Source organism: Leucoraja erinacea, chromosome 5 (genome assembly GCF_028641065.1).
Source record: "Leucoraja erinacea ecotype New England chromosome 5, Leri_hhj_1, whole genome shotgun sequence".
NCBI lineage: Eukaryota > Metazoa > Chordata > Chondrichthyes > Rajiformes > Rajidae > Leucoraja > Leucoraja erinaceus.
In genome coordinates, this window is record NC_073381.1 from 92,804,536 (window position 1) to 92,818,111 (window position 13,576).

Here is a 13,576-nt window from a genome sequence, read left to right on the forward strand (position 1 = left end):
CACTTCCAGTTTTGCAGTTATCAATTTTATAAAACATAAAACAATAGAACACAGGATCAAGCACTGTTGGTGTAAGGTGTTACACTGCAGAGCCCAGAAATGTGGGCAGTGCTTGGTGCAAAGTATCGAGCAATATCAGTTTGAAATCAAACTATTTTCTTTAAGCAACATAGGCTCATGTACCTGGGTCTATGGGGCTACTGAACCTAATTATATTGTTCCTTTTTCTATTGCAGGGAGAAATTCAAACTTAAAGAGCGCGAAGAGATCTGGCAAAAGATTGAACATTTGGCCCAACATAATCCTCAGGTAAAAAGTTGCAATTCTTCCCTTCCCCCTCCATTCCCCCCCTCCCCTCCCACCCAAGTTGTTCAGATAACAAATAATTTGGATCATTGAAGCAGCAGATTAATTCACTGGTGTTACCTCTGTGTTGTTGGGATGTCGTACATAATTGCTCGCCCAGTGAAAGTGTGAGGCAGGAACTAACTGCTCCAATTGATCGAAAGATACAGCATGAAAACAGGCCCTTCGGCACACCGAGTCCATGTAGATCCGCTTTTCTCGTCTACACTGAGTGAGTGATGCAGGTCAATCTCAGCACAAAGATTAAATTCCTTATGTAGCTCCAAGTTGCTCCAGCTTCAGTCACCTTTCTGAGCCACTAGCGGGTCGGCAAAGCATGATCAGTTTCACTTAAAGATACAGAGTGGAAACAGCGAGTTTGTGCCACCCAGTGATCATCCGTACAATAGTTCTATCCTGCACATTGGGGGCGATTTACAGAAGCAATGAACCTACAACTCTGCATGTCTTTGGAATGTGCAAGGAAACTGGAGCACCTGGAGAAAACCCACAATCACAGGAAGAATGTACAAACTGAGCACATACAACACCTGTAGTCAGGATCAAACCTGGGTCTCTGGTGCTGTAAGGCAGCAAATCTATCGTTGTGCTGTGCTGCCCTAATGTCCCAACTTTTTAAACATTTCATTGAAAGTCAAATATTCTGTTAGTAGCTGTGGAATCCAACAAGCAAGGAGCTGCAAGAGAAGATGAGATCAAGGGTCAGCAACAACTACAGTACACAAATGAGAACCAATGTCTAAACTAGACATTGTCTATTTGTGCATTTCTAATGTTCTGTAGCATCTCAATATGTATGTACTTGCCTCAATCAAAATGTATACACTTGTCTTAGAGTATGATTGTACTTGTGTATAGTAAGATGCTGCCTTGTGCTTCCAATCCATTGGATTAGGAGGCATTTTGGAAGCTACATCTTATCTTCATACTGCTTCGAAGCAGCATATTATGATCACAGTGGAGATTGTTGGGTTGCCAGATCTTGAAAGGTAGTGAGGGATACACTACTCAGCCAACAGAAAGTTTGGAAATGCCTTATGTGCAAAGAATGTAGAAATTAGGAATGCTGTTTTGCAAGTGTCAATTGATGTCAGATTAGTTGCTACTTTTAAATCTGCAGTGATCTGCATGTTTCAGAAATGTGGAATTAATGGAGTAGGTGGTATATGTGATCACATTGAAAAGTAAACAGGCTCAATGTTCCTAAGTTACAGGACATATTTCCAATACAACTAGGCTCACACCAACTTATGAATTGCTTAAACATTGACGAGGATGTAGTAGAGAGGCTATCTACATTTAAAATAGATAAACCAGATGTGATGCATGAAGTTTCTCAGGAATATAAAGGCAGAGGCCCTGGTCATAATCTTCCAAATAGTTCTAGGTCTATGAAGAAAGGAAGAGCTAGTGGGACTAGCTGGATTGCTCTTGCATGGAGCTGGTGCAGATTCATTATGCTGGATGTCCTGTATTTTGTTAAATAAACTGTGCTGAAAACAAAACTTAATTTTTTTTACTTCCTATCAAGTGGTGGCAGGTGACGCTTTAAAAAGAGGTATACTAATAACATAGTTCACTTCTAATGAAAAGGCACGGCAGCAGTCCCTCAATTATCTACTGACTTCTTGCACAGCCATGCCTGGGTTGAATTCATTGTTCATCCTGACTTTTATTTGATTATAGGCCTCAGACTCAAATGTAGGGTATGGTGGCCGATTGGGAAAGGGGGAGATGCAGCGAGACCTGGGTGTCATGGTACACCAGTCATTGAAGGTAGGCATGCAGGTGCAGCAGGCAGTAAAGAAAGCGAATGGTATGTTAGCTTTCATTGCAGAAGGATTTGAGTATAGGAGCAGAGAGGTTCTACTGCAGTTGTACAGGGTCTTGGTGAGACCACACCTGGAGTATTGCGTACAGTTTTGGTCTCCAAATCTGAGGAAGGACATTATTGCCATAGAGGGAGTGCAGAGACGGTTCACCAGACTGATTCCTGGGATGTCAGGACTGTCTTATGAAGAAAGACTGGATAGACTTGGTTTATACTCTCTAGAATTTAGAAGATTGAGAGGGGATCTTATAGAAACTTACAAAATTCTTAAGGGGTTGGACAGGCTAGATGCAGGAAGATTGTTCCCGATGTTAGGGAAGTCCAGGACAAGGGGTCACAGCTTAAGGATAAAGGGGAAATCCTTTAAAACTGAGATGAGAAGAACCTTTTTCACGCAGAGAGTGGTGAATCTCTGGAACTCTCTGCCACAGAGGGTAGTTGAGGCCACTTCATTGGCTATATTTAAGAGGGAGTTAGATGTGGCCCTTGTGGCTAAGGGGATCAGGGGGTATGGAGAGAAGGCAGGTACGGGATACTGAGTTGGATGATCAGCCATGATCATATTGAATGGCGGTGCAGGCTCGAAGGGCCGAATGGCCTACTCCTGCACCTAATTTCTATGTTTCTATGTTTCTATACAGGACCATTATGCATTGAGCTCCTACTGCAGAAAGGATGGTTTAATTTTTCTATATAAATAATGCCTATGGTTTTGTTACATCTAATTTAATTTTGGTTTTAATCTCTTTCAGTTTAATACGTATGTTGAGCCCCCAGCTGCCAGCTCTGTGCTCTCCATGGAGACAGAAACTCCCACAGCTGAGGGAGTTTCAGCTGAAGATATCCAACTGCTGAAGAAGGCTGTGGAGACTGAGGCTATCCAGGTAATAACTATGAAGCTATCAGAAGTCTGCAAAAAAAACAATCTGGTTGACAAGTGATCCAAAGGGAAGTAAACTTGCTATCTTTTCATGCCTGTCCAATGCATAACAGACCCACAATCCAGCTCACTGTTATTTAGTTTAGTTTAGTTTTGAGATACAGCGCGGAAACAGGCCCTTCGGCACACCAGGCCCACGTTGACCAGCACTTTAACACTATCCTACACCCACTAGGGACAATTTTTACATTTACCAAGCCAATTAATCTACAAACCTGTACGCCTTTGTAGTGTGGGAGGAAACTGAAGATCTTGGAGAAATGTCACGGGGAGAACGTACAAACTCTGTACAGACAGCACCTGTAGTTGGGATCAAACCCGGGTCTCCATGCTGCATTCGCTGTAAGGCAGCAACTCTACCACTATGCCACCGTGACTTGAGTCATGGTAACTTGAGAGGCGACTTTTTCCAAAAGTGATAGGAATATAGAACGAGGTGTCGGAGGAAATAATTAAGAAAGGTACAATAACATTAAAGACACTTGGACAGGTACATGGATAGGAAAGGTTGAGATGGATTTGGGTCAAACACAGACACATGGGACTAAGCTTGGCTGGGGCATTTTGGTCAGCCTAGACTAAGTTTCTGAAGGTCCTGTGCCCAGGTCACGGGGAGAACGTACAAACTCCGTACAGACAGCACCCGTAGTCAGGATAGAACCCAGGTCTCCGGCGCTGCATTCGATGTAAAGTAGCAACTGTACCGCTTCACCACACGTGACCATGTACTCTTGAAATTGCCTGTCTAGCCTCTTTACGTGCAAATACCAAGAAAATTGGCTTCAGTGACTTAGATTTTTACTGAATTCAGTGAATTGGATGACATGCAAGATCAACCATAATCTTACTGAGTGGTGGAAGAGGCGCAAGTATGACTGCCTCCTGATTGTTACATTCCTTTGAAAGAAGCATAGAATAGAGTTGGGGGAAGTTAATTGCCCACCACTGAGAGTCCTTGATGATACTACTGTCACACTTGGTTATAGCAGGGGAATAAATCAAAACAAGGGATAAACCTACTTAACCGTATCATTATCTGTTTATCTGTCATTGACCACAAGATCGTTTTTGTGGGGACATGGTAGTATTGTCATTATTATATGCATATAAGACATAAGGAAAGGTTGGGCAAACCTAGACCATCAGAGGCTGAGGAGAGACATGATAGGAGTGTTAAAGTTATGAGAGGCATTAGCTAGGGTAGGTAGTCAACAACTTGTTCCAAGGGTGGAAATGCCAAATATTATAATAATAATAATAATAATTATAATAATACTCATTGTCTATTTATTTATTTATATATTAAACACATTTAAAGACAACTCTTGTTGACCAAATTGTTGCACAGACCAGAGCAGGTAGACACAAACAGAGCCAGGGCAAACAGGAGTGGCAAGAGGCGACGACAAGCAGCCAAACACAGCGGCGCGGCCATTGACCTGTTACAGCCACACGAATAAAAAGAACACACCAAAAGATAGAATTTAACATAAACATCCCCACAGCGGAATCAACTTCCCACTGTGAGGGAAGGCAACAAAGTTCAGTCCTCTTCCTCTTCACCCGTGGTCGGGGCCTTTATAGGCCTCCGCATTTGCCGCAACGGTGGCCCGATGTTTCAGGCCCTCTCGCCGGTATGACGGAGCTCCGGCGTCGGAACAGAGAACACTCTCAGCGGCTTGGAATTTCCGAATCAGCAACTTCCTACCGGAGACCGCGGCTCCCAAAGTCCACAGGCCGAGCTGGGCTGAGATTCAACGTTGGCGATCCTCGGCAAATATCCCAGCTCCCCAATGTAATCAGCAGGCCCAACACCAAAATAAATGCAATTCAAACCAGCAATCCCTCCTCGCTCGCTGCCGTGTCTCACCTATTCTGCCCAATGAATCACCTTCCGTACAGATTTCCAGCCACCCAACTGCCTCAGCCCTGCATTGGATTCTGCCCCCTGCCAATTTAGTTTAAACCCACCCTTGTAGCACTGGCAAACCTGCCTGTCAGGATATTGGTTCCCCTCCAATTCAGATGCACCTCACCCCTCCTGTGCATGTCACCTCTCCCAGAAATGGTCCAAAAATCTGAATCCTTGCCTCCTACACCAATACCTCAGCCACATATTTATCTTCCCGTTCCCACCCTCACTAGCACGTGGCACCAAGGGTAATCCAGAAACCACTACCATGGGGGGTCCGGCTTTTTAACCTTTTACTTAACTCCCTAAAATAATGTTGCAGGACCTCATCCCTTTTCCCACCTATGACATTTGTGCCAACTTGCACAATTACTTCTGGCTGCTCTCCCGCCCCCTTGAGAATGTCATGCAGCTGCTGTGTGATGCATGGCACCAAGGAAGCAACACACCATCCTGGAGTCTCGATTTCTGCCACAGAATCTCCTGTATACCCTCCTGCCTCCTACCACTATGGAGCTGCCTGACATTACTCTTCCCCACTGTGCTTCAGAGCCAGGCTTGGCATCACAGCCCCTTTCTGCTACTGACCCCTGACAGGTCATTCCCCCTCTCCCCCTCCCCAAACAGCATACAAAAGGATATAGCTGTTTTGAAGGTGAATGGCCACTGGTGTCACCTGCTCCCATTCCTCTTGATCATTCACCTCTCCTAGTGCCTGAGGCGTGACCACCTTGTTATAACTCCAATCGATGAAGCTCCCATTCCCCGGATGATCAGGAGGTTGTCCAGCTGCAGCTCCAGTTCCCTAATGTAGCCTGTAAAGATGTGCACCTGAACACAACTCTCACAGGAGTAGTCAACAGGGACACTAATAGTTTCTCCAGCTTATAGGAAGGGACTGCAGATGCTGGTTTACGCCGAAGATAGGCACAAAATGCTAGAGTAACTCAACAGGACAGGCAGCAAATCTGGAGAGAAGGAAAGGAATTCCCTAACTTCCCACATCATGCAGTAGGAACATTGCACCATCCTACCTGCCATCACTACTGCACTGAAAAACCAAGAGAAAAAGTAGCAAAACAATCACACTCAAGATGTACCTCTATCTTCTGTCCCCTTCTGTTCAGACTCCTCGCCATAGCCTCTTGAGCCAGCGCTTCACACTTTCCCCTCCGCACAGCACGTTCCCATCCGCACAGCACTGCTCCCAATACGCCACTCCACTATATCTTGCCTTGCTTCTATTTATTGGCTGCTCAATTAGCCAATTTTGATAACTCACGCAACCAACGGCTATCTTTTGAAATTTCCCATTGCTGCTCCAACACTGAAATATACCCACTCAACCAAGCCACCGGCTGCATTTTTTGGTGGTAGAAGCAGATAAGATAATGGAATTTCAGGGGCTTTTAGATAGGCAGGTGAATGGAGGGATATGGAGCAAATACAAATGACTTGATGTTTGGTGCAGTCATCTTGGTCAAATAGCCTGCTCCGTTGCTGTGCCTATATATAAGATAAGTTTCATGATGATAATAAAACAGAAATATGACTATCCAAATTAATATATTGGGGGAATAACTGATTTTTTGGGTGCTTGGAACAGACTGTGGAAAGGTAAAATGTACATTCTTGGCAAACAATAATGGGAAACATTTAAAATTAAATCAAGCAGCATGTAGCAGCAAAATCTATTCCACTAAACAAAAAATCAAATTTGCCATTTTTGAGCCGGTGAATTAAAATATAAGGAACAATTGAACTAAAGGTAAAGGAATAAATAAACTACACAAACCGTGTAGCGTGCATGATTTAGAACAGGCAAACAACAAGTATTTAACGAGGGGATAGAATATTGGCTGTTGCAATAAGTGATAAAACAAGGATATTCAAAACAAAAGCTCATAAAACTCCAAATACTGCTGGATTGCAGTCACTTATTTTAATATAATCTAAGGAAGAGATACCTGGGGCTCTTCCTCCATAACTTGTTAGAGAGAAGGGGTGTTCCAGATGCCTGCGATTAGGTCATGTAATATTTATATGTAAGAGCGGTTCATAAAGCTTAGCTTTGTTGATTAGAAAGGTAAGGGAATCTCTCAGGTGTGAGCAGAAGAACATGTCGAGGTGTAAAGTATAGGAGTTAAACTCAGATTTAAGAAGAGTGGTGCAGTGGTAGAGTTGCTGCTTTACAGCGCTTGCAGCGCCAGAGATCCGGGTTTGGTCCCGACTATGGGTGCGGTCTGTACGGAGTTTGTACGTTCTCCCCGTGACCATGTGGGTTTTCTCCGAGATCTTCGGTTTCATGCTACACTTCAAAGACGTGCAGGTTTGTAGATTAATTGGCTTGGTATAAATGTAAAATTGTCCCTAGTGCGTTCAGGTTAGTGTGCGGGGATCGCTGGTCGGTGTGGACTCCGCACCGCATCTCTAAACTAAACTAAAGGGAAGGCATGATTTGTCGAGCTGAGACGCTGTTGCGGAGGTGATGAATGAAGGACCGCTACTGTTTAACGTTACTGTAACTCTTCCTCCAGATGAAGAAAGATATAAAGAAAGAGAAGATTCTGCTGCGCCGAAAGTCAGACCTGCCCCAGGACGTGTACACTATAAAGGCTCTGGAAGCACACAAGCGGCCTGAGGAGTTCCTCACCTCGAACCAGGAGGCTCTCTGACGGGCAGCACCTGCACACTAGCCCTCACAATCCCCTGGCACCAGGATGTGAGCAGATGCCATCTCTCCTGTAAAGCATAGAATGAACTGTTGATCAGTGTTCATGTCAAGCTGTGTCCTTCCCTTTTGTAACCAGCTTCTCTTATGTTTTTCTTCCTTTGCTGCTGTTTCTTGCCTCGGTCTTAGACAACAACCTTAGCACCCACCTTGGTCTACTTCTGCCCGTTGTTTAAGTGAGTTGGGTGTCTGCAGAGAAAGCAGACTCCAGGCACCTGAAAGCAGTGTGAACCAGCACCTGCAGGTTTCTGAGGTAGTGCCTCACCTGGTACATGTCCCTACCCCTACCCCCCCCCCCCGAGAGGCTCTGCGTGGGACCAAGTGACTCCGTCCGAGCCTCGGCCCTGCCTGTCCCGAGTGTTTCCACCCAGAGCCCCCCCGTCCCGTCCCCAGTGGCTGGTGTTCCTACGCTCCTTGACCGGTTTGCTGGTTACCTCCAAGCATTATTGTGGCCTCAGCTGCAGCCAGTTTTCCCTTACAGGGGAAAGTTATATATCATGGAAAATGGAATCTGCAAAAGAAGCGGCTAGATTGGTCCAGTTGACACTGAGTGCCTGGCAGAACTGTTGTTCCTTGCTTTCTGTTTACTTCTCTGGATTTCCTCTCTCTCTATTGTTATTGTGGTGTAATTCTACAGCTGGACAGAGGCGAGGCTGCCTGGCCATTCAGGAAGGTGAATGGTTTGACCTTCTGATGTGTTAGTCTGGCCCTGCCGAACGCCGCACTCACTGGAATAGTAAGCAGACATTCCCCCAAATACCCAAGGGTGCTGAAGCTGATGGTTTTTGCCCACTAACTAGGCATAGAGGTGCTTTAAAGCTAGTCTGTAGGTCTTGCCCCCCACCAAGCAAGGCAGTTCATCTGTGATCGGCTTGTCTGACCGTTGACTGTTTCACTTGTCAGGGTGACAGTTTCTTGACTCTCGGTGTTGGGTCCATTTCCCTGCCACTTGTGGCTTTCCCTGCTGTGTGTTTAACCCTTTGTGCAATCAACAGCTATATAACATTCAATGAATGATGGATATATAAATATAAGCCTAAATAGCTCAGTGCAGGAGAGTAACGCCCTTCCTGCAGTACTGTCCTGTCATGTACCATCCTCTTAACCATGACTCTTGACCAACACAGAGGGTCTGGTGGGGATCTTTAAATGGAGCAGTCCTGATTACGTAGCTCATGGGTATCATGTCGACTCGCCAGTTTCTACAGGCACTTCTTTACCAACAAAACGAAAGCGGCTTTGGTATTACCTGTTTAGTTTTTCTTCATAGATTCATGTAAAGTATTAAAGTGAGAAAGGCCATTTCAGTAAAGTAACCGTGGAGCAGAAACCGGAAACTTCCTCTTTGTGCGAAATTCCCAAGCAGGTTGTGTTTGAAATTGCAGCTCCTGACCAGAGGGCCAGGTCCCTTGTTGGTCAGGCACACACTGCTCTGTAGTTTCCAGAGCTCGATGCTGTTTATGTGTCAAGCCAATAAAATCCAGCCTGTGTTTTAGCTGCTGAAAATGAATGGGAGTTCTGGGCTCGTGTTTGTGTGGTTGTAGGTGGAGGGGATGTGGAGCGTGTTTCTCAGCAGAATTTGACTCCAAATGGGTATCCACGATTCACTTCCCTCCATTATTTTGTTCATGTGCAGTACCTGACAGTGACTGGCTGATGGTGGGTGGCAGTGGGAACCAACCCCTTCTCCCAGCTTTTCCCAGTTTTGCCAGGTCACTGAATAGCTAGCATACACTTTTCTCATCAGATGTGAAAAGACCTTTCTGCAACCCAAGTAAGCCAACCCCACAAAAAGTGATAGTCTCCCCCCCCTCCCAGTCTCAACTCCAGGAAGATAAATATATTCATCTTTTTGGTGTGGTCTGTGGAACCTGGTGTGCTGCCGAGCCCAACCCAGCAACTCTATCCCTGACTAACTGTGTGTTCATCGCTCATTCATTGTACACAAGGTGTTCACGATGGTGCTGTCTATAAAAAATATTGTTTTGCCAGAACATGTCCATTTTGTCCCCATATTTGTTCAAGACATTGCACTGCTCCTCAGTAACAGACACTCTCGGAAGCAGCTCGAGTCTACGGGTTGTAGCTGGCAGGCCCCCACTGCCTGGAGCGAGTAATTGTGTTTGTGTTGTGATGAGCTGGTTGCAGTGACCATCGAGTGGCAAGCCGACATAATGCCGAGAACTAGCTAACTGTAAAAATTGCTGGCAATTGGATGTGATGTTATATTGAGCCTCAACGCACCACTCGGATCATCCAAGGCACAACTAAGCACAGAGTTCAGTTTCCTGGCCGGCATCGCCATTTTAAACAACTGCCACAAGGGTTCATTCTCATCCCCTGCTCACTGGACCCCGACCTCTGCTTAAAACCCCCTGCTCACTAGACCCTGACCTCTGCTTCCAACCCTCTGCTCACTAGACCCTGACCTCTGCTTCCAACCCTCTGCTCACCCATCCACATCCTTTGAAAAGACCAGAAATGACCTCTAGGTTTGAAGATGCCAATCTAGAAGCGGAGTGGGTGGACAAGATAGGAGAATTTCCTTTAACATTTCTTTTTAGGGCGTATTCATTGCTGGCAAGGCCAGCACTCATTGCCCAACCTTAGCAAGAAAGTAGCCACAGCGGGTACTTACACGAAGATGAGGTTGCAAAATGTCTAGTAAATGTGTACAAGGCAGACTCATTGTGGCAGCTGCAAATGCAAGCAGATACTGTGGCAGGTGTGAGTGCAGGGGGTAGAGAGGTTGCAGGCAGAGATAGTGGGTGCACGCATTGGGAAGACAGTGCGTGTACGGGTAGCAGATGTGAGCTAAGGCAGAAAGGAGCTTGCAGAAATAGTAGGCACAAAGCACTTGGATGAAGAAACCAATAGTGTTTGGATTGAGGGGTACAGATGCTACATTAATGAATGTTGGAGGAAGTCCCATAAAGCTTACCTAAACTTTAGTTTAAACACCCCTGGGTTATTGAACGAATCTGTGGGAAGCTTGAGGTGGGCATTTGAGGTTTCCTTCCTCCCGCACCACCAGGACCGATCCCCAAGGACCCTCTCCCAGCACAGCCGACTTGATATGCATCCAAACCTGAGGAGTGGGACTGGTCTGGGGCGAGATACTGAATAGGAACGGTTTGGGGGAGAGTCACAGGGAGTGGGACAGGTCTGGGGGCTGTCATTGACATGGGGAGTGCAAAGAGTTACTGACCCACGCAGATTGTCAATGAATTCTCCGTACTCATCTTGTCATTATAAAGTTATGGTTTAATTCCTATCCGACGACCGATTGTTCAATGTTTCCCTGTCTACTAGATGTTGTAACACTGCGGGTTGGAAAATAAACCCCCTCGTCACATCCGGTCCCTCTCCAGCCCCATCCCACAATGCAGGCGCCCTCTTATATTATCTTTTGCTTATTTCTTAATCATTCCAAAGTTGGATGTGTGCGCCTGCAACAGTGCAGCTATCTTAGGATGCTCTGCCCAGCGGTGTTGCTGCTGGGAATTGGCAAGTGTGGCCGCTGCCCTTGATGTATGTACCTGATTGTGATACTGCTTGCTCTAGGCCTCTAAAGTATCTCTGTCCCAAGTCCGTTCCTGGTGTAAAATTTGGTTCAAGTGCTCACTTTAAAAGTAAATGTCACTACATTTTAAACACTGGGGATTGGTTTCTACTTGTGTTTCATTTTGAATCTTTAAAAATGTGGGTGGTTGTATTTTGGGAGTGACTTCATCGTCAGAATGGAGGAGAAGGTTCATAGAGTTATACGGCATGAAAACAGGCCCAACTCATCCCAAACTAGCTAAACCCATTTGCCTGTGCTTGGCCCATATCCCTCTAACCTTTTTTATTTTCCCGTAACTGGCCAAATGTCTTTTAAATATTGTAATTTTACCTGGCTGCCCAATTGCCCATACAGTTTATTCCATATACCCATCACCCTTTGTGTAGAGAAAGTTCCCTCTTTAAATCTTTCCCCTCTCACCTTAAACCTGTCCCTTCTAGTTTTAGACGCCCCTATCCTGGGGAAGAAGACTGATCATTCACCTAATCTATGTTTCTGATGATGTATACCTCTATAAGGTTACCTTTCAACCTCCTACACTCTAAAGAAGAGCTTCATCCTCTCCTTATAAATCAAGCCCACTGGAACTGGTATATTCTTGGTGAATCTTAATTGCATCTTTTCTAACAATGTCATATTTCCTATATGTGGGCACACTCCAAGTGTGATCTCACCAACAACTTGTACAACTGCATCATGACGTGCCAGCTCCTGTACTCACTTTCTGACTCATGAAGGCCAAGTTCACCCAACACTACCTTCGCAACCTCCCTACCTGTATCACAACTTTCAGGGAACAATGTATTTGTATACCTCAGTCTCTTTTCAGAATTTTATGGTTAACCAAGTGGATTCTAAACTTCTCTCCACCAATACTGCTGTTCCATGTTTATGGATGCTGTCCTCCCCTGCCCCAGTTAGCCTTTTTTTCCTCCCCAAATCCCACTGCACCATTAGTTTGTACTGCCGCAACACACATTGCACTGTGACTTTTGCTTTCATATCATTCTGGGATCTGCCCTCTCGCTAAGAACTGTTTTCCAGATCTTGGCCACTTTGTATGTCTATCTGGGGGATTTTCTGACACCATTTCAAGTTGAACACTTGGCCTTCCTCTTGAGCTCTTTCCTTCCTGTTTGGTGTGCAAGTTTTGCCTTTTCCACACTACTCACTAACCGGAACAGCAATAGGATTGGCTGATTCTTAGGAATTACTTTGAACATGTCTGCCTACCCACTCAGATAGTTTGACTAACTCATTCTATAAAATTCTGAGCATCAGGTTGATCAGTTGGCAGTGAAACTGACCCCATTACTGAGAGGTATGGATTATAGCAGTCCTTTCTGCTTTAGCTAACTGAAAATGCCATCTGAAGAATCCTCACTGCTGTTACAGCAGAGCTGGTCTCATTAATGTTTCCTGAAGTGATGTGTAGACTAAAGTTACTTAACTGTGGTCCCAGTGAAGTTATTTCCCCTAATCCTAAATAAAATGCTGGAAACGCTCTCATGGAGTGTGGCAGCATCAGTAGGAAGCATTAGTTTATTTGTTTTCACTGATGTTACCTGACCTGCTGGATGTTTTTAGCATTTTCCCTTGGGACTGTACATCATTGTTGAGCTGAAGACAAGTGCTGGGAATTAAAGTGATGTTGTTGTGTATTTAGAATAAATGGTTAGGCTGGAAGTTCCATGGAAGCCTTGCCATTTAAACAAATTTTGCAGTGAACAGCACAAGGGAACTGTTCCCAGGACCAAGGCAGGTATGATCCTGGCATTCGGTTTGTAAGAGGCGAACAGCAGAACAGAGGGCAGAGCTTTTTATTTCAGCACCTGATTTGTTTTTGCAGGAGGAAGGTAGGGCTAACCATCACTTTGAAAATGTAATGAGGAATAGATGCAAAAGCAGTAGTGCACATTTTCTGCCTCTGATTTTGTTGCTCTGGGGTCCTCCAATGACAAGGCTGGAACACTTGCAAGACAAATATTGGACTTTGGTATCATTCTTTCTCACGTGGACCACTGAGAAAAGCTGTATCAGAATCTTCCAGTAATAAAATCTATTAATCATTCATACCTGATTCAGTGAGCTTTGTAAACGAGAACTGCTCAGTGACCTTTAAATGTTGTAAAAGTACTGTTCTGAGCAAGTCTAGAAGTTCTATGTTGGTGTTTACTGGTAGCCTGCTGACCTGCAGTATTATCTCACCCACGAAAGGTGCTGTGAGGTTG

The 13,576-nt window shown here is 45.1% G+C and overlaps 1 protein-coding gene across 1 annotated transcript in view; it reads left to right on the forward strand.

Annotated features, from left to right (window-relative positions):
* Positions 1 to 9,774, forward strand: part of ppp2r5d (protein phosphatase 2, regulatory subunit B', delta) — a 76,163-nt gene extending 66,389 nt beyond the window's left edge. The window contains exons 14-16 of the mRNA XM_055636252.1: positions 237 to 309; positions 2,950 to 3,081; positions 7,587 to 9,774. Of these exons, the coding sequence (XP_055492227.1) occupies positions 237 to 309; positions 2,950 to 3,081; positions 7,587 to 7,724 (343 nt within the window). The 3' untranslated portion in view covers positions 7,725 to 9,774. The remainder of the gene's footprint in view (positions 1 to 236; positions 310 to 2,949; positions 3,082 to 7,586) is intronic.
* The last annotated feature ends 3,802 nt before the right edge of the window (positions 9,775 to 13,576 follow it).